Source organism: Phyllobates terribilis, unplaced genomic scaffold, assembly GCF_046119375.1.
Source record: "Phyllobates terribilis strain yellow unplaced genomic scaffold, ASM4611937v1 Scaffold_2__4_contigs__length_985480577, whole genome shotgun sequence".
In the NCBI taxonomy this organism is placed as follows: Eukaryota; Metazoa; Chordata; class Amphibia; order Anura; family Dendrobatidae; genus Phyllobates; species Phyllobates terribilis.
The window spans coordinates 72396567-72419243 of NW_027362762.1; the positions used below are offsets into that span (position 1 = coordinate 72396567).

At 42.5% G+C, this 22677-nt stretch overlaps 1 protein-coding gene across 4 annotated transcripts in view; it reads right to left on the reverse strand.

Annotated features, from left to right (window-relative positions):
* The window catches only part of DYNC2H1 (dynein cytoplasmic 2 heavy chain 1), a 525522-nt gene that overhangs the window by 156573 nt on the left and 346272 nt on the right, over positions 1–22677 (reverse strand). For all 4 annotated transcript variants that reach the window (XM_073662117.1, XM_073662115.1, XM_073662114.1 and 1 more), the window contains exon 83: positions 11789–11905. In XM_073662117.1, the coding sequence (XP_073518218.1) occupies positions 11789–11905 (117 nt within the window). The remainder of the gene's footprint in view (positions 1–11788; positions 11906–22677) is intronic.

Consider the following 22677-nt stretch of genomic DNA (forward strand, 5'->3'; position numbering starts at 1 on the left):
ATTCACTAAATGGCAGGATTATATACTCACTAAATGGTGGGATTATTTATTCACTGAACGGTGGGATTATATATTCACTAACTGGTATTATTATATGTTTATTAAATGACAGAATTATTTATTCACTGAATGGTGGGGTTATTTATTCACTAAATGGCAGAATTATATATTCACTAAATGGCAGGATTATTTATTCACTGAATGGCGGGATTATATATTCACTAAATGGCAGGATTATATATTCACTAAATGGCGGGAGTATTTATTCACTGAATGGCAGGATTATATATTCACTGAATGGCGGGATTATATATTCATTGAATGGCGGGATTATTAATTCACTGAATGGCAGGATTATTTATTCACTGAATGGCGGGATTATTTATTCACTGAATGGCGGTATTAGTTATTCACTGAATGGCAGGATTATTTATTCACTAAATGGCGGGATTATTTATTCACTAAATGGCAGGATTATATATTCACTGAATGGTGGCATTATTTATTCACTAAATGGCAGGATTATATATTCACTAAATGGCGGGATTATATATTCACTGAATGGCGGGATTATATATTCACTAAATGGCGGGAGTATTTATTCACTAAATGGCAGGATTATATATTCACTAAATGGCGGGATTATATATTCACTGAATGGCGGGATTATATATTCACTGAATGGCGGGATTATTAATTCACTGAATGGCAGGATTATTTATTCACTGAATGGCAGGATTATTTATTCACTGAATGGCAGGATTATTTATTCACTGAATGGAAGGATTATTTATTCACTGAATGGCGGTATTAGTTATTCACTGAATGGCAGGATTATTTATTCACTAAATGGCAGGATTATTTATTCACTAAATGGCAGGATTATTTATTCACTATATGGCAGGATTATTTATTCACTATATGGCAGGATTATTTATTCACTAAATGGCAGGATTATATATTCACTGAATGGCGGGATTATATATTCACTGAATGGCGGGATTATTAATTCACTGAATGGCAGGATTATTTATTCACTGAATAGCAGGATTATTTATTCACTGAATGGCGGGATTATTTATTCACTGAATGGCGGTATTAGCTATTCACTGAATGGCAGGATTATTTATTCACTAAATGGCAGGATTATTTATTCACTGAATGGCAGGATTATTTATTCACTAAATGGCAGGATTATATATTCACTGAATGGTGGCATTATTTATTCACTAAATGGCAGGATTATATATTCACTAAATGGCGGGAGTATTTATTCACTGAATGGCGGTATTTATTCACTAAATGGCAGGATTATATATTCACTAAATGGCGGGATTATATATTCACTGAATGGCGGGATTATATATTCACTGAATGGCTGGATTATTAATTCACTGAATGGCAGGATTATTTATTCACTGAATGGCAGGATTATTTATTCACTGAATGGTGGGATTATTTATTCACTGAATGGCGGTATTAGTTATTCACTGAATGGCAGGATTATTTATTCACTAAATGGCAGGATTATTTATTCACTAAATGGCAGGATTATTTATTCACTAAATGGCAGGATTATATATTCACTGAATGGCGGGATTATTAATTCACTGAATGGCAGGATTATTTATTCACTGAATGGCAGGATTATTTATTCACTGAATGGCGGGATTATTTATTCACTGAATGGCAGGATTATTTATTCACTGAATGGCGGGATTATTTATTCACTGAATGGCGGTATTAGTTATTCACTGAATGTCAGGATTATTTATTCACTAAATGGCAGGATTATTTATTCACTGAATGGCAGGATTATTTATTCACTAAATGGCAGGATTATATATTCACTGAATTGCAGGATTATTTGCTCAGTGAATGGCAGGATTATTTATTCACTGAATGGCAGGATTATTTGCTCATTGAATGGCTGCTGGCTGAAATCTAGAATTGGCCCCAGAATTACTAAACTGTATTATTCAGCGTCAAAATTTTTCATGCTATGTCACATCTGACGTGTGAAGTTGTCGTGTTCTTGTCAGTTCCATCTATGTACCTTTTGATGCATACAATGATCCGATTTGCTTTGGCAGCAGCTGCCTGGCACTGATTGTTACAGTAAAGCCATAGGGAAGCTCCCATCAGAAATCCCAAACATCTCACAGACGAGTGACCATAGACCGAAGTCAAACTTTATGGGTCTTACAATTTTACTAAAATTCTGTATCATTTTCCCACACCAATAGCCAAAAAAAAAAAAAAAAAAAAAAAAATATATATATATATATATTTTGGACAGCCATGCCGTTCTAAATATTATTTTACAAAGTCTTTATTAGTTTCTATCTCATTTCTATGAATCTATTGATCAATAATAATGGCTTTGTTTTTACAAAGACATAAGCTTGAAAAAAAAAAAGCCACTTTTCAGATTTCAGGGGAAAATATACATTTCTCTTACAAAATAAGAATTTTTATTCATGTGTGAAGTCAAAGGAGACGGCATGGATCCCATATATTCCAGTCATTATTACACATGCGTGTCCAAACACTTGTGGTGACCTCATTACTAGGATTGGGGACTGGTTCTCTGATGTATATGTCGCACCCATTAATGAGTAATCACACAGTGCAGTCTCCTGTTGATGGGATTCTACCTTATACCAAAATCCCATTTTCAAGTGGGGGAAAGTATGAGATCACATTAACTGGCTCCAATCTCATCAGAACAGAAAATCCTTCAATGTGCAAAGAGGAGATAAAAAATAAATATATATATATATATATATGTGTGTGTGTGTGTGTGTCCTAAACCAAGGCTGACCCGCCACTAAAGCTGACTATGTCCTTAATAACGGAACCGTAAATCCAAGAAATGAAAACATCTTTTTCTTTTCTTACTGTTTGGCTTTCAAAAAAGAAAGAATAGAATCCGCTCCAAGTTATGCAATGCCCAATGAGAAGGCTGCAAAAATCGCTTCGAAAAAAAAACAAAACCTGTTCCAAAACACTTCGAAGAATTTGTTTTTGAGTTTTCAAATCCTCCTCAAAAAACTTCTCAAAAAACTCTAATAAATCCACTTGCTCATCATATGAGTCTTTTTTCCTAGAGTGATTTTGAAAAACACCTGGTGGAAAAAAAAAAAAAATCATGTCACTTCTTTAAAGGGAACCTGTCATTTTGGAAAATGCTACTTCCCTGTAGCTATAAGATTAATCTGCAGAATAACACAGCTTTTATAATGCTGCTCAGCTGCATTCCTGAAAGTACAGCTTCAGGGAGAAAATGAACTTGTTTCCTCCCATGATCTGCCGGCTTTCAGTTATGGGGGCGGTGCAGGTAGCAATTACAGTCATTGCTCACGCCTGTAAGCACGCCCCGGCACTTTGACTGACAGCTTGTAGTATAGAGCATCTGTGTAGGGCAAGCTGTCAATCAAAGTGCCGGGGACTCTTTGTTGCCGATGCACACATTATAGTGAATGGTGCTGTTAGCAATGACCGTAGCAGCTCTCGGCACACCCCTATGACTGAAAGCCGGCTGGTTCCCTGGGAGGGAATGAGTTAATTTTCTTCTAGTAGCAGTACTGTCAGCATTGTTATGCTATTTCCCCGCAGAGTGACCCTTTATCTGCAGATAAATAGCGGTTTCCAAGATGATGGGTTCCTATTAATGTAGATCACTAGGGCTCTGCACACACAACATCTTTTTCACGTGGTTTCAGCCTATAACCGGCCTGAAAAAGCATGTAGAAAATGCTAAAAAGAATGAACATATGCACTACAATGTCACAACAGCTTGCTGTGCACCAGGGCTGTGGAGTCGGTAAGCCAAACCTCCGACTCCCTCATACACGGCTCATGTTTAAGTGATAAATTTCCTGTAGCACAGATTCATCTCAGATAAAAGTCCAAACCCTTAGATCAGGAATAGGACAGACATTTATAGGACATTTCATAACTTTCCCAAATTCTTATGAAAAAATATTCCCCACAAGCCGCATTGAACTACTGTACCCAATTTATTATATACACTGCTCAAAAAAATAAAGGGAACACTCAAATAACACATCCTAGATCTGAATGAATGAAATCTTCTCATTGAATACTTTGTTCTGTACAAAGTTGAATGTGCTGACAACAAAATCACACAAAAATCATCAATGGAAATCAAATTTATTAACCAATGGAGGCCTGGATTTGGAGTAACCACCAAAATTAAAGTGGAAAAACACACTACAGGCTGATCCAACTTTGATGTAATGTCCTTAAAACAATTCAAAATGAGGCTCAGTATTGTGTGTGGCCTCCACGTGCCTGTATGACCTCCCTACAACGCCTGGGCATGCTCCTGATGAGGCTGAGTATTGTGTGTGGCCTCCACGTGCCTGTATGACCTCCCTACAACGCCTGGGCATGCTCCTGATGAGGCTCAGTATTGTGTGTGGCCTCCACGTGCCTGTATGACCTCCCTACAACGCCTGGGCATGCTCCTGATGAGGCTGAGTATTGTGTGTGGCCTCCACGTGCCTGTATGACCTCCCTACAACGCCTGGGCATGCTCCTGATGAGGCTGAGTATTGTGTGTGGCCTCCACGTGCCTGTATGACCTCCGTACAACGCCTGGGCATGCTCCTGATGAGGTTGCGGATGGTCTCCTGTGGGATCTCCTCCCAGACCTGGACTAAAGCATCCGCCAACTCCTGGACAGTCTGTGGTGCATGGAGCGAGACATGATGTCCCACATGTGCTCAATTGGATTCAGGTCTGGGGAACGGGCGGGCCAGTCCATAGCTTCAATGCCTTCATCTTGCAGGAACTGCTGACACACTCCAGCCACATGAGGTCTGGCATTGTCCTGCATTAGGAGGAACCCAGGGCCAACCGCAACAGCATATGGTCTCACAAGGGGTCTGAGGATCTCACCTCGGTACCTAATGGCAGTCAGGCTACCTCTGGCGAGCACATGGAGGGCTGTGCGGCCCTCCAAAGAAATGCCACCCCACACCATTACTGACCCACTGCCAACCGGTCATGCTGAAGGATGTTGCAGGCAGCAGATCTCTCTCCATGGCGTCTCCAGACTCTGTCACGTCTATCACATGTGCTCAGTGTGAACCTGCTTTCATCTGTGAAGAGCACAGGGCGCCAGTGGCCACTTTTCCAATCCTGGTCTTCAGTGGCAAATGCCAAGCATCCTGCACGGTGTTGGGCTGTGAGCACAACCCCCATCTGTGGACGTCGGGCCCTCATACCACCCTCATGGAGTCGGTTTCTAACCGTTTGTGAAGACACATGCACATTTGTGGCCTGCTGGAGGTCATTTTGCAGGGATCTGGCAGTGCTCCTCCTGTTGCCCCTTGCACAAAGGCGGAGGTAGCGGTCCTGCTGCTGGGTTGTTGCCCTCCTACGGTCCCCTCCATGTCTCCTGGTATCTGCTCCATGCTATGGACACCATGCTGACAGACACAGCAAACCTGCTTGCCACAGCTCGCGTTGATGTGCCATACTGGATGAGCTGCATTACCTGAGCAACTTCTGTGGGTTGTAGAGTCCGTCTCATGCTACCACGAGTGTGAAAGCACAACCAACATTCAAAAGTGACCAAAACATCAGCCAGAAAGCATTGGTACTGAGATGTGGTCTGTGGTCCCCACCTGCAGAACCACTCCTTTACTGAGTGTGCCTTGATAATTGCCAATAATTTCCATCTATTGTCTATTCCATTTGCACAACAGCATGTGAAATTGATTGTCAATCAGTGTTGCTTCCTAAGTGGACAGTTTGATTTCACAGAAGTTTGATTTACTTGGAGTTATATTCTGTTGTTTAAGTGTTCCCTTTATTTTTTTGAGCAGTGTATTTTAGGAGTTGGAGTCGGTCCATTTTATACCGACTCCACCAAAATGGGCTCCGACTCCACAGTCCTGCTGTGCACATGTTCAGTCTTTTTGAGCTTTAGACTTTGAAAGTCAGCAAAGAAGTGATCGATCCATTCTTCAGGTGTCTTCCGCTTGGAAGCCACCCACTATTGTATCCATTATGTAAAAAGAAATAGTCCGATGCTGTATTTGGCGGTTTCAATTAGCTCCATAAACACTAAATGAAGCACCATGGAGCATTTACAACTTCCACACCATACATTCTTCTCACTCATTTTCAAGATCTCAGTAGGGTTTCAGCGGTGAGGAACCAGCGGTGAGGAACAAGCGGTGAGGAACCAGCAGTGAGGAACCAGCAGTGAGGAACCAGCAGTGAGGAACCAGCAGTGAGGAACCAGCAGTGAGGAACAAGCGGTGAGGAACAAGCGGTGAGGAACAAGCGGTGAGGAACAAGCGGTGAGGAACAAGCGGTGAGGAACAAGCAGTGCGGAACCAGCGGTGAGGAACCAGCGGTGAGGAACCAGCGGTGAGGAACAAGCGGTGAGGAACAAGCGGTGAGGAACCAGCAGTGCGGAACAAGCGGTGAGGAACCAGCGGTGAGGTCCCAGTCACCTATTCTGTAAACTGTGGTACAACTACAGTGACTGAATTCACCAAGTGACTGAGGCTTGTAATGCACTCATATTTCAGGTGTACCTTTGCCGCTGTATGACATATTGGGGCACTAACCCTCGGTGAGCATGTCCTCCTGCTAAGCTGACTCTGCATGCACCGAGACTGTGCTGTGGAGCAGAAAGTCATTTCCTCACCAAGAGATAAAAGTGATCTTCTCTATCAGATCCTCAGTTTATAGTGCTTTGTATTATATACAGCTAAGTGAATAAAAAGAGGACGGACAATTTCCAGGCATAAGTCCAATGAATAAATAGTTGCTGTTGCTTGCTGAATATTCATGGTTTCCATAACCCTTTGGAAGTGCTCCTGTGTAAGAATCAATCTCCAAGCATTGGGCATTTTACCAGTGACATGAACTCGAGAGAGAACATATCGTAAAATCACACACAGCAATTAGCTCTTTAATATGCCCAAAAAGGCCACTGTACCATACCGGCCGGCATCAAAAGGACCAGATTATCAGATGGTTATGAAAACAAAAGTACACGCAACTTACAAAGATAGAGAGCCTTCATGAAGAAACTCCTCGATACGGTAAGTGAACTGACGGCTAAAGCTCGCTGAACACTCCAGATATGCTTGCACGATTACAAATGATCTTTATTAATGATATTACACACTGGTGTTCAGAAAAAGCCATTATCCCACCATTGCAATGGCAACATGGTTTGACGTTTCAACCCTACCGGGCTCTTTATCCAAAAGTCACTAAAGAAAAGTCGTGGAGTAGTGAAGATTGTGTGATCTCCACTTTGGAGCGCTCTGCGACCTTTATTTAGTAGTACCTGTGGAGGCCGCCTTGGTCATTAAGCATTTCTTACTCTTGTGATTGTGTGCACTCTGATCTCTTCTCATTTCAGCAAACTGTGCATAAAGCAATAGTAGAAGAGAATATAAGAAACTTTGCAATGTAACTTTTTGGATAAAGATTTTTCTTTACCCACTTAAAGGGGTTGTCCAGGCTTGGGGTACAAGACTGCAGTAACTCTGCTCACTGCACGATGTCAGTACTCTCCAGTGCCGGGCGGTCATGTAACTACAAGTATGCGATTTGCATACTTCCGGCCACATTACGACTAGACGTTTCTGGCCTATCTCACTAGTCCTGTATTGAGCGAAGCCAAGAAAGTCTAGTTAGCATGTGACCGCCTGTATGCAAATCGCATACTGGCAATCACACGTCCACAAGCTCACGGCACCGGAGAATACTGTGCTCGCTGTGAGTATTCACACCCAAACCTGGACAACTCTTGTCTCTTGAAGTCATAATTCAGTCTACTAAAATCCATCGGTCTCAATACAAGATGGACTGTCAGGTCACTGAGGGATCAGATTAGAGCAACCTTATTGAATCCTATAAACAGCCGAACGGGGAGGTAGTGCAGGATGAGAAACAGAGTCACACACAAGCAGTGCCAAAGATTTTAGTAAATGTTTTCATCTCATCCCAGAGCTGTATTCACAGCAACACTGCTCGTTGGGGCAGAAAGGAGGCTCAGTGGTTGGCACTGTGCTGGGGTCTTGGGTTCAAATTCTACAAACATCTAGAAGTCTGCATGTGTGTGTGGGTTTCCTCCGGTTCCCTTCCACACCTCAAAGACATAATGATAGGGAATATAAATTGTGAACCCCAATGGGGACAGTGATGATAAGGAATTTATGGGGCTATATAAGCGAGTAAAAAAAAATAAATAGTACTACTGTACAATATCTTCCATGCTGCTGCTTCAGAACATGAGCTACATAGAGACAGGGGAGCAGAAATCCCCCATACATGTGTATTTTGTACATGGGAAATATTACAGCAGCTACTCTCCACCCACCAGCTCAGAGATAACTGAAAATTAGAGATAAAGTCTGCGGAGTGGAAAACTGGTGAAAAATGCAAAAGCACGTCATATAATGGCCAGACAGTGTTCTACCTCATGTACACACATCACAATTAATTTTGCAGCATCACCTGAAATGACAGGTACACTTTAAAATAAAACATATAGCTATAATTCTGTTTTAAATTCAGAAAAAAATCCTAATTGGTTCTTTAAGATAAAGGAGATGGATAGATGAGAAACTAAAGTGGAGTTCTTAATTGCTTTCCTCTGCAAAGTTTTCTGCTTCTCCTCCTCTGAGATTCCGCAGGTTATTGAAGTTCTGCACTGAAACGATCCAGACCGTCCTGATTATCGAGCACGGGATTTGAGGAATCTCATTGTACAGGGTGGGCCATTTATATGGATACACCTCAATTAAATGGGAATGGTCGGTGATATCAACTTCCTGTTTGTGGCACATTAGTATATGGGAGGAGGAAAACTTTTCCAGATGGGTGGTGACCATGGCGGCCATTTTGAAGTTTGCAATTTTGGATCCAATTTTATTTTTTTCAATGGGAAGAGGGTCATGTGACACATCAAACTTATTGAGAATTTCATAAGAAAAACAACGTAACTTTATTCTTTCATGAGTTTTTTACAAATTTATGACCACTTATAAAATGTGTTCAAAGTGCTGCCCATTGTGTTGGATTGTCAATGCAACCCTCTTCTCCCACTCTTGACACACTGATAGCAACACCGCAGAAGAAATGCTAGCACAGGCTTCCAGTATCCGGTGTTTCAGATGCTGCACATCTCGTATCTTCACAGCATGGACAATTGCCTTCAGATGACCCCAAAGATAAAAGTCTAAGGGGGTCAGATCGGGAGACCTTGGTGGCCATTCAACTGGCCCATGATGACCAATCCACTTTCCAGGAAACTGTTCATGTAGGAATGCTCGGACCTGACACCCATAATGTGGTGGTGACCATCTTGTTGGAAAAACTCAGGGAACGTGCCATCTTCAGTGCATAAAGAGGGCAACACATCATCATGTAGCAATTTCAGATATCCAGTGGCATTGAGGTTTCCATTGATGAAGAATGCCCCCACTATCTTTGTACCCCATATACCACACCATACCATCAAGATACGAGATGTGCAGCATCTGAAACAACGGATACTGGAAGCCTGTGCTAGCATTTCTTCTGCGGTGTTGCTATCAGTGTGTCAAGAGTGGGAGAAGAGGGTTGCATTGACAATCCAACACAATGGGCAGCACTTCGAACACATTTTATAAGTGGTCATAAACTGGTAAAAAACTCATGAAAGAATAAAGTTACGCTAAAACCAAGCACACCATTGTTTTTCTTGTGAAATTCTCACTAAGTTTGATGTGTCACATGACCCTCTTCCCATTGAAAAAAATAAAATTGGATCCAAAATGGCCGACTTCAAAATGGCCGCCATGGTCACCACCCATCTGGAAAAGTTTTCCCCCTCCTATATACTAATGTGCCACAAACAGGAAGTTGATATCACCGACCATTCCCATTTAATTTAGGTGTATCCATATAAATGGCCCACCCTCTACTTTGAAGAACACACAAAGAACGTTCTGTTTTGAATCCAAGCAAAATTACACTCCGTGGAATACTAACGTACTGCATAGGTGACTCTCTTTATTGTTTTAGGCTACCAAATTTGTTTTAATGAAAAAGTCAGACTTTCCTTATTACTAAAAAAATTCGCGCTCACAGTCTCAACCGCTTGCTTATTTCCAAAACAGAAATTTTGGGGGTAATTTTTTTTTTAAGCGTTATTCCCATCTTTATCGATGCGTATTGTCTGATGGAGCTTGTAAATACCAGCAATTCTGCAATTTATTGCTTATTCAAATTTTCAGATGTTACCTTAGAGACCGACCACCGCTGCTGCTGGACAGCAGAACGTGAGCAGTGCTTACAAGCTCTTTTCTATTGAGCTTGTATGCACTGCTTTGAAGCTGACCAGGATCGCTGGAGTGCGCTGAGTGAGCTTCAGCGCAGTGCTTACAATCTAGACAGCAACAGTGGTTGGTCTCCTTGGCAACGAGCTGTAAACGAAAGAAAAAAGTGTCAATATCTCAATAATGACTGCAAATTTTAATAAGCAGTAAATTGCAAAAGTGCTCGTTTTCACAAGCTCTTTCCGACAGCATACATCTATGAAGCCCTTTAAAGATTTCTAGATATCTATGCGGTCTTTTTGGAGAAATGACAGATCACATCTTATTTTTTTTTTGTATGACATCCCAGCCCTTTAAAAATAGGAAATAACTGTGACATCATGGATGACATCATCGGATCACCCTAGTAATCCCCAAATACAATAAGAGAGGGGTTTTAGTGACAGAGAACTAGTTATCGATCCGGCAATCGGCGATGAATGCAGGAGAGCATGAAGGGTTAACAAGAAAAGTTAGGCTGCGTGCCCACTATGCGTTTTTGCCGCGGAATTTCCGCTGCGAAAACGTTTAAAAAACGCTTGGTAATACTTGCCCCATTTTCCCCAATAATAATCCGCATGTGCTGTGCACATGCTGCGGAAATTTCCGCTGCGGATTATCATTGCGGAAAAATACGCAGCATGTCCATTAATTTTGCGGACACGCAGCGTAATTGCCGCCATTGACTTGCATTGAAACGCTTGATATCCGCATGACTACATCTGCACATGCGGATATCACACGGCTCAATGTGCGGATGGTACCCGGGTCTGGAGAAGAGGAGACTCTCATCTAGACCTGGGTACCATAGAACCTGTAGTAAAAAAAAAGAATTTAAAATAAAAAATAAAGATTATACTCACCTTCCGATGTCCCCCGGGCTCCTCAGCAATGCGTGCGGTGTGTTGGGCACATGACTCAATGACGTCATCGCAGGTCCTTCACACCACCGCGAGACACCGGGGAGACCGGACGGAGCGGAGAAGGAGACCGGGGGCCATCGGAAGGTAAGTATAATCTTTATTTTCCACCATTCTTATTCTTTTTTTTTTTTTTTAACTATTACTTGGTCACACTATATATGTCGGTTGCATGGATTTATACAGTGTGACCAAGTTGTCAAGCACTTTTCCAAATGATGCTAAAATCGTTTGGAAAAGCGCTTGGTAACCCGCATGCAGAAATGCATGCAAAAACGCTTGACAAACGCTTCTACCTGGCGGGAAAAACGCATGTAAAATCCGCATGCGTTTTTCCTGCCAAGGAGAAGCGTAAAAAATATGCAGCATTTCTGCATCGTGGGCACATAGCCTTAAAAGAAAAAAAAAAAAGTTTTCTTATTAGTGAGCAGCTTTTCTTCCATACTTATTAGCTTTCCCACCCTCTCATGCACTATCTGCTCAGTGTAGTATCCCCCATGACTGTACCTGGTTGAGTTTCTTCCACAGATTGAGGACAGGCGATAGTTCATTAGACCACAAATCTCTGTCGAACTTCGATCCGGCAGTAACTGATCGGCTCAGGATCCGCAGTTGTGAAATCACCTACGGGGGGAGACAGGAGAAAATATTGTTTTAGAGCCCTGCTAGAATTCTCAACAATCTGACAATATTCATATGTTACATATGAGGCTGACTGTTTTTGGAGCTGGAAAAATCTGACGAGTTTTTTTTTTTTTAATGGAATCTGCACCTTTTCTTTGTATTTCCATGCATTTTATCCCTGAATTAGTTTTACAATGTGTTCTTCATGCATTTTTTGACACAATTTTCTAAAAAAAAAAAAAAGAAGTAAAACAGATGTTTTTACTGCATTTTTGGAAAATTTCAGCTAAAAGAAGCACATTATATGAACACGACCTTAAAGAGGTTATTGAAAAATGATATTTTTTCCCCCTCATAAGGTATTTTATTGCCTTTTGACTTAGGCTTGGGCTACATAATGACTTTCCGCCACGACATCTGGCGTGCGATCTGTGTTCTCTAGGTGTACAAGTGAATGAGGTCACGTTGCACAAACAAGTGGCAAAAAATCCATTGCGGTTGGACTTCTTGCGACCTGCTTGTACCCTCAGGGCCGGATTATCGGCTAAAGCATTGTTCGGCCGACAGCCATCTAATGTATGGTGGGCTTTGGATTCCACTTTTTTACCTATTTATGTCTTGTATATATAGTTCTTACAGCTCAGAACAACGACACAAGAATATCTAAGTATTATCATCCCACAGACATGTTAGCCTTATCAGAACTGACTTAAAATGGTACACCCATCTCCAAGATCCTATCTCAATATGTAGTAGGGGTAACAATAATAATGATAGCAAATACCTCCAATTAGAAATGTAGTATAGTTCTCCTGATAAGCTATATCTCTTACCCCATGTGCAAGGCATTGCAGTAGCTTAGGTATCCATGGTTACAACCACTAACTGTCACTATATGAGTGGTCGTAACCATGGATACCTAAGCTACTGCAATGCCCTGCACATGGGCAAAGCAACATAGCAAATCAGAAGAACTATCCTACATTTTTAATTGGAGGTATTTGCTAATATTATTATTTCCTTTATTAGGATCTTGGAGATGGGAATACCCCTTAAAGGTTTTTTTTTTTTTTTTACATTTTAATCTCTAAAACTAGAGAAGATGCAGGACAGGGAAGATCCAAAAATATAAAACCAAAGCGATTTATTTTCCTAATGCATCACTCTAGGAGATTGGCCTCCATTTATCTGATAGAGCGCTCCAAATACCCTCTATAGAAATAAAACTGAACGTCTTCTGCAGGGCAGATATTTCTTTTCTTCATTTCTTCCCCTTATTCATTAGGAATTTACAATTGCTTATTAGAGATCTATAATTCTATATCATGTAGTAGCCTTATGTATGAGCACCAAGAGAGGTAACTCAAATATAAAGAAAGAAGTGCAAGGCAAATATCCGAGAAAAAAAAAGTATCTTTATTAATACATTTATAATAAAACACCCAGACGGTATAATGTATAGAGACAACGGAAGATGACAAGAATTCAGGCAAAAAGGGTGGGGAAACACCTGGAGAAAAATGTACACCCCGCAATTTCAGTGTCTACCATAAGATGGCAGTATGTAAAACATAATTACATGGGTAATAAAGAGATTTAAGGGGTAATGTTTCTCATTGTGGAGGGTGACAAGCCAAGCCTGGCATGTCAGAGTGAGCAGACTTATAAGCCATGCATGCTCCTCTGGGAAATTAAATATGCAAATTGTCTCTTCAGAGAGGAAGAGGACTAGAACTCTAGTGCCACCTATTGGAAGAAGAGATTCTAAAAGTCAATATCGACCTTCTAACGAACCTTGCAATATGACTTAGGATAAAAGCCAAACCACAATCTCAATTTGCAGACACAGTGTTTCGGGGTGTTGCCCGTCATCAGTGCAAAGCATGAGATCTGATTGGTTAGGTGAGAGGCTCTGGAATGGGATCTAAGGGGTAACGTTTCTGCTTGTGGAGAGTGCCAAGCCTGGCATGTCAGATAAAGTAATGCCAAGGTATATAAGGCACTAATAAAACTGCACAAACATATGTCGGGTCCCAAAATAAATCCTCTAGAAAGGCTGATAACAATAGTAAAAAAGTAGTAATCCCCTCTTCAAGCAGGCATAGAAATCAAACGTGGTCAACATGACGTAAGGGGGAACAGTGGGCAACCAGGGATGTGCATTTCATTAGGAAAACTTCATCTGGGGTCTCCAGGCAGAGACCCCTTGGTCTTGGTCTATGTTGGTTTCGTATCTTCATTCACTTTACTTTGGGTATACTTATGTGCTCAGTTTTGCTTTTTTTATTAACGTTACATCTTTTGGGGGGTCTCAGACTTCTTTATTATTTCATGTGTATGGGGGGAGGGTATTTGGGGTGTTACCAGGGTGCAGCCCTATGGGTATTATTGAAGCTCACAAGCTCTTTTTTATTGTTTGGTTCTATATGTGATGTATTGAATAAAGCAGATTTCTTTTGCGCTTTGTGTAGTGGATTCCTTTTCATACATCTTTTCTCTAGTCTGGTGCTGTATATGTTATAGGCGTGTGGCACTTTTTGCATTGGCATTTCAGCTATTCATGTGTAGCTTGTTGTCCCACTTGCTGCCTTTTGCCTATTTTTCGCTGAATTTGGACGGCCCCTTAAAGGGAATCTGTCATCAGGTTTTTGCTATGTAATCCGAGGGTAGCATGAGGTAGGCGCTGAGACACTGATTTCAGCAATGTGTCACTTATTAGGCTGTGTAATGTTTTATCAGCAGGAGATTATCACTGCCGGACTAGCTGCCTGGTGCATCCTGGTCCAGCCACGCCCCCAGCACTATACATAGAAAGCTGCGGTGTGGGCGGGGTCAGCTTTCTGAGATCTACTAAAGCTACAGCAGAGAAAACTCTGATTGTATCACAACTGCTGCACCCAGTAAAGTAAGTGATACATCATTAGAATCAGGGTCTCTTCCTCTACATTATGCTGCTCTCATCTGAGGTAGCAGATTCCCTTTAAAAAAAAAAAGTGATTTAGCAATTTTGGAATATAAAAGATTCCCCGTCTAGAAAGTACGCACAGGTCGTAAAGAGCTGACGACGCATTACCCTCTCTAATATTGGTTCATAGTGTCATTTCCGTGAAATGAGCGATTCACATTTGCTGTAAGTACTTAACGGAAAGAGAAAAGACGGCAACGATCTGCTTGAAAATAAATACCCGTATGGTGCAGACACAAAGCCTGGTGTAGTCAGAGGAGAGAGCGGCGGCTCTTGTCACTTGACAGATGGTTCTAATTAAGTGCTAGCCCAAGTGAAGATTCTGGGGCTCCTCGCTATTCATGTGCCTTTTCCCAGTCAACCATGAAATTACTTCCCAGCCTTAATAACACAGTGATACATGCTATTTTTCAAAGTACAAACAATGCCACAATTAGTAATGGGTTAAAAAAGGATGACGTGGGGGTGGGGAGGTGTGCGAAGTTTCACCCTCCTTCGTCAAGCTATTACTGGCGGTAAAGGCCACGTATCCACCATGAGTGTGAATAAAGCCACACTTCTGACTTCTACATATCTGTGCAGACTCCCGAGAATTACCAGCAAACGCCAGGGCAAAATTTACACATTTTACACATGGATTTAGATTTAAAATCTTATTGTTTCACATAAATGACCCCCCCCCCCACTCCACCCAAACATATGCCCCTTCCCATGGGCGTGGAGAGCAGTGAATATTCATTTTCTTTAACAGCGGGCACATGTGATCGCCAAGCAGCTGCAGGAAGCCGGCGGCTGCAGCTACCGCCGTGCCCGCTATTAAAGGAAATTAAAGGGGTTGTCCACTATTTTTTATTATCCCCTAATGTATTCCCCCGGGGCCCATAAGAGTTTTTGTAAATCCCTTGCGTTGCAGTTACTACCTGTGAGTGGCGCTATCACTGACCGCTCACAGGCATCACGTGACACCCGGCTGCAGCCGGCTCTGGCATCCGCTGATGTCACGTCAAGTTCCGCTGCAGCCGGGGGTGACTTACTTCTGCGTTCCATGGTGGATGCTGGGTAGTGGGCGGGGTTACCCCGCGCGTCACACCCATCATCCATCGCAGGCTCTCCCTCTCCTCATTCACTTGACGTGACATCAGTGGCGGGTCATGTGATGCCTGTGAGCGCCCAGTGATAGCGCTGCTCACAGGCAGTAACTGCAACGCAAGGTAATTAAAAAAACCCTAATGGGCCCCAGGGGGATACATTGGGGGGATAATAAAAAGTAATGGACATCTTCTTTAATATTCACTGCTGTCCATGCCCATAGTGCTGGCGTGGAGAGCAGTGAATATTCCGGCAGCTGATTTTGGCGTGTGGGAGCACGTGGTAGTGATGTCATGTGCTGATCACATGCTGAGATTAGCTGCTGAGAGCAGAACAGGACAGAATCGTTTAGGAGAAGAATCGTTTATTTTTTTTATGTGTGCAGCGTGATGGGGGTCATATATACCAGGATGGGGATGAGGGGGCCATGCAGCCCAGGATTAGAGATGAGGGGGCCATGCATACCAGGATTGGGGAAGAGGGGGCCATGCATACCAGAATTAGGGATGAGGGGTGCCATGCATACCAGTATGGGGATGAGGGGTGAAATGCATACCAGTATAGGGATGAGTGGTATCATGCATACCAGGATGGGGATGAGGGGTGCCATGCATACCAGTATGGGGATGAGGGGTGCCATGCATACCAGTATGGGGATGAGGGGTGCCATGCATTCCAGTATGGGGATGAGTGGTATCATGCATACCAGGATGGGGTGAGGGAGCCATGCATACCAGGATTGAGGAAGAGGGGGTCATGCATACCAGGATTGGGGAAGAGGGGACCATGCATACCAGGATTGGGGAAGAGAGGTGCCATGCATACCAGCATTGGGGATGAGGGGTGCCATGCATACCGGGATTGGGGATGAGGGGTACCATGCATACCGGGATAGGGGATGAGGGGTGCCATGCATACCAGTATGGGGATGAGGGGTGCCATGCATACCAGTATGGGGATGAGGGGTGCCATGCATACCAGTATGGGGATGAGGGGTGCCATGCATACCAGTATAGGGATGAGGGGTGCCATGCATACCAGTATGGGGATGAGTGGTATCATGCATACCAGGATGGGGTGAGGGAGCCATGCATACCAGGATTAGGGAAAAGGGAGACATGCATACCAGGATTGAGGAAGAGGGGGTCATGCATACCAGGATTGGGGAAAAGGGGACCATGCATACCAGGATTGGGGAAGAGAGGTGCCATGCATACCAGGATTGGGGATGAGGGGTGCCATGCATACCAGGATTGGGGATGAGGGGTGTCATGCATACCAGGATTGGTTCTGAGGGGGCCATGCATACCAGGATGGAGATGAGGGGTGCCATGCATACCAGGATTGGGGATGAGGGGTGCCATGCATACCAGGATTGGGGATAAGGGGTGCCATGCATACCAGGATTGGGGATGAGGGGTGCCATGCATACCAGGATTGGGGATGAGGGGTGCCATGCATACCAGGATTGGTTCTGAGGGGGCCATGCATATCAGGATGGGGATGAGGGGTGCCATGCATACCAGGATGTGGACAAGGGGGCCATGCATACCAGGATTAGGATGAGGGGGCCATGCATACCAGGATTCGGATGAGGGCCATGTATACCTGGATGGGTTGCCATGTATACCTAGAGTGGGGGCCATGAATAAACATACCTTTCCACAAAGACAGCTAGGTAAAAATTAGCCAGGATACACGTTACGGCCGTACCCATAGCAGTGCCCGTACACAGAATGTACCATCTGTCAAGAAATTTAAATGCCTTGTGTGCTAGAATGAAATAAAGTGATTCGCATATGAAGTTAATGTATTCTGGATTTTTATTAGTATGTAGAAGAATACTAAGGACCTCTTCAATGCTAAGGCAATGCTGTATCCTGATGTATAAACTCTCCACATCAATCGACGTAAAAAAAAAAAAAAGAAAAATCATTCTGTATCACCCTTAGAAATTATCCCATGTCCTCTAAATAGGATGGGACATCTTTCAGGAGGGGTCGTAAGAGCCAGTCAACATACTTGGACAACAGCTCTGTCAAGGATCCCACCCTCGAAATTATCAAGAGAGCTAGAGGATGGGTAGTTGGTAGTGGTAGCAACAACGCACCATGTATCTTGCAAAAGTCAGTACGTAGTATACATTATTTTTTGTCCCTGTGGAAGGTACTATGTAGGGAAAACCATCAGAACCTTCTATGTAAGGTTTAGGCAACACTTTATATCCATTTATCAGGAAAAGGATCCACCAGACTTATAGAACATACGCACCGGTCAGAGGCAGAAGTTTTAAGCTTCGCTGGACTAGAGAGAGTCCACCTACCTGATCCGGGAGGTAATTAAAGAAAAAAAAAAAAGATTACTCTCATGCCTGAATGATTATATGATCTAACTGCAGGGTTCGATTGGTTTTAATGATAAAATAGATATGACAGTATTTTTATAAAGAAGTGCTATAGTATTTATAATCTGCTACATTTAATCATAATTTTAAAATATTAATTTGCCTCAATATATATTATAGCACATGGTTCATTACAAATATACAGTACAGACCAAAAGTTTGGACACACCTTCTCATTTAAAGATTTTTCTGTATTTTCATGACTATGAAAATTGTACATTCACACTGAAGGCATCAAAACTATGAATTAACACATGTGGAATTATATACTTAACCAAAAAGTGTGAAACAACTGAAAATATGTCTTATATTCTAGGTTCTTCAAAGTAGCCCCCTTTTGCTTTGATGACTGCTTTGCACACTCTTGGCATTCTCTTGATGAGCTTCAAGAGGTAGTCACCGGAAATGGTTTTCACTTCACAGGTGTGCCCTGTCAGGTTTAATAAGTGGGATTTCTTGCCTTATAAATGGGGTTGGGACCATCAGTTGTGTTGTGCAGAAGTCTGGTGGATACACAGCTGATAGTCCTACTGAATAGACTGTTAGAATTTGTATTATGGCAAGAAAAAAGCAGCTAAGTAAAGAAAAAAGAGTGGCCATCATTACTTTAAGAAATGAAGGTCAGTCAGTGCGAAAAATTGGGAAAACTTTGAAAGCGTCCCCAAGTGCAGTTGCAAAAACCATCAAGGCTACAAAGAAACTGGCTCACATGAGGACCGCCCCAGGAAAGGAAGACCAAGAGTCACCTCCGCTTCTGAGGATAAGTTTATCCGAGTCACCAGCCTCAGAAATCGCATGTTAACAGCAGCTCAGATTAGAGACCAGGTCAATGCTACACAGAGTTCTAGCAGCAGACACATCTCTACAACTGTTAAGAGGAGACTTTGTGCAGCAGGCCTTCATGGTAAAATAGCTGCTAGGAAACCACTGCTAAGGACAGGCAACAAGCAGAAGAGACTTGTTTGGGCTAAAGAACACAAGGAATGGACTTTAGACCAGTGGAAATCTGTGCTTTGGTCTGATGAGTCCAAATTTGAGATCTTTGGTTCCAACCACCGTGTCTTTGTGCGACGCAGAAAAGGTGAACGGATGGACTCTACATGCATGGTTCAAACCGTGAAGCATGGAGGAGGAGGTGTGATGGTGCTTTGCTGGTTGGGGATTTCTTCAAAATTGAAGGCATACTGAACCAGCATGGCTACCACAGCATCTTGCAGCGGCATGCTATTCCTTCCGGTTTGCATTTAGTTGGACCATCATTTATTTTTCAACAGGACAATGACCCCAAACACACCTCCAGGCTGTGTAAGGGCTATTTGACCAAGAAGGAGAGTGATGGGGTGCTACGTCAGATGACCTGGCCTCCACAGTCACCAGACCTGAACCCAATCGAGATGGTTTGGGGTGAGCTGGACCGCAGAGTGAAGGCAAAAGGGCCAACAAGTGCTAAGCATCTCTGGGAACTCCTTCAAGATTGTTGGAAGACCATTTCCGGTGACTACCTCTTGAAGCTCATTAAGAGAATGCCAAGAGTGTGCAAAGCAGTCATCAAAGCAAAAGGTGGCTACTTTGAAGAACCTAGAATATAAGACATATTTTCAGTTGTTTCACACTTTTTTGTTAAGTATATAATTCCACATGTGTTAATTCATAGTTTTGATGCCTTCAGTGTGAATGTACAATTTTCATAGTCATGAAAATACAGAAAAATCTTTAAATGAGAAGGTGTGTCCAAACTTTTGGTCTGTACTGTATGAGGATAATATATGGAGTGAAAAGTTGACACATTAATTCAAGAGACAATTTTCATTGATATATATAAATTGTCTATAAACACTCCAATCTTATATATTTGTCATGAACCATGTACTATATTATATATTGATGCAAATTAACATCTTGAAATTATGATTAAATGTAGGAGATTATAAATACCATATTGAGAGATAGTGTTGTCCAGGCCGTCACCATCTCTTTCACCAGTGACTAAGTTTTTGAACCTCATTATCTGTTTTTTATCTATTGAAATAAAAGTTTGTAATTTTTATTGAGCTTTTTTTGGACTCCTTTTTCTCTTGGTTTTGGACTTTTGTGTTATATTGTAGATGGTGCTTCCCTTTAATGCGCTCCTATCGGACGTGACGTCAACCCTTGTGACTGGAGTACACCAGGGATTACGCAGAGTATCGGTCTGAAGTGGAAAAGTTAAATAATGCACCTTGTTAAATGTGATTTAATTCCTGAGCTGACTGTAAACATGGAAATCACACTCTTCCCACAGATTGTTAACAGCCCCGGCACGTTCCTTAAGAAATTGTAAAACAAGGCACCTCCTATAATTTTCCTATCACTCTGGCTGATTGCCTGAGCGGAGCTGATCGTCTCTCTACGTGATTCATCATGGTGACAGGTGTTTTGGTATTATCTTACCACCACGACAGCAGCTGTCATTACTCTGGTGGCTGACAGCGCCGAGCGGCAGAACAGCCCCTCTCAATATAGCATGCATGTTATTCATATTTGTAATTAAACTAAGTGCGGTGCGAGTGCACACAATGTACACCGCCATGATGATGTGTTTGTGGCAGATCATGATGACGTCTGCACGTTTCCTGCTCTGCCATATATTGATTGTCAGTCACATGGGAGACATAAAACTGCGCACAACACCACGGTATTATGTACCATCATCTGCACCGGGAGATCAGAACTCTAGGAAAGGAAACAATAACACCTACAAGGCCGACAATTAATATACTTTACTTGTTCGATTCTCACAGGCAATTCTTTAGAGAGGATCTGTAAGCTCTCCTGACATGTCTGTCTTACTAAACACTTGAATTTCACATGAAATATAAAAATCTGGGTCATATTTTCCTATAACTCTGCTAGTCCTCCTAGAAATGTATAAATTAAAAGGGTTGTCCACCCGTTGGACAATCCCTTATTACTCCTCACATTTGGCACCGTTAAAATAAAAACACTTATACTCACCTCAGGTGCAAGCGTTATTACAGCGGTGCCGGCACTCGAGTTCCCGGGGCTCACATGACGTTATTGCGTCACGCGAGCCCTGAACCCAATCACTGTTCCTGCCTTCAGACAAACTGAACAGTCTCCACCACTGCTCCCCATGGCTGTTATGGTCTGCAGTGGTGATGTCACATCAACAGCTCGGCAGCCAATCAGTGAGCTCAGCTGCTCCGAGCGGATTGTGATATCTACTCACTTCAAAAGGGAACAGCAGTCCCTCAGTATGGCAATCAATTTGGGTCTCAGCAGTTGGACCCCCATCCATCAATAAGTTATCACCTACTAAACTCCGTCTTACTATCCCTATAAATTAATCTGCTGTCCATTTTAAATTACAAGCAATACATCATGATGACAAACTCATCTCTACTAAAGCTGCATAGATGTACTCACGAGTACATTCAGTCTCATCGCCCTCCAGAGTATGACATGCAGCCCCTCGCCGGACGTCTGCCTTTACTAACCTTTGTTTTTCAATAAGTTTTATTAAATTTTTATTAAACTTTTAAAAGGGTATGATAAGGGTGTAGGGAAGAAATAACAGGAAACAGAAGGGTGTGTGGGAAGGGGATAGGGAAAGGAAGGGATGGGAAATTTAGAGAACTCAATTGCATAATTACAAAGGGTAATATAGCATATAATCATCGTAAGTATCGTAACATATGGTTAAACATAGAACAACAAGACAAAAACATAATAAAACATAATATAATCTAGTTAGTCAGACTTAATAAAGTGTGGTCTTTGTACCATGGAGGAAAGGAGGAACTGGTATAAAAGTAATAATGTGGAACAGAGGTAATGTGTTTATGGTAGATAAAACTAAGGAAAGGGAAATGTGGAAATCCAACGATCCCATTTCTTAGAGTTGCTACCTTTGTGACAAAATGGCCGGTGGTGCAGAGCTCACTGGTACCAGTGAGGACCTGTAATAGGAGCCAGCGGGGTAACAATCCGTCCATGACATTTCTTCCCCCTTAAATCTTCCCCCATCTCTTGTGAGTGATATTATTGAGAAGTAGAAGGAATGGCGGGCAACTCAGCCACGAAGTGGAGACCACGTAACGTTACAGAGCGGGGGACAGAGTGCTGAGAAGCAGAGTGCAGAAAAGTCGCCAACGCTCTGTTGACCCCATAACTGCAGAGTCCAGACCTCCTCTGGAATAACATCAGCACAAACATTGTGCACCCGCCGGGAGCTTCATGGCAGAGCAGCTGCATGCAGCCGTACATCACCAAGCACAATGCCGAGCGTCAGATGGAGTGGTGTAAAGCCGCCAC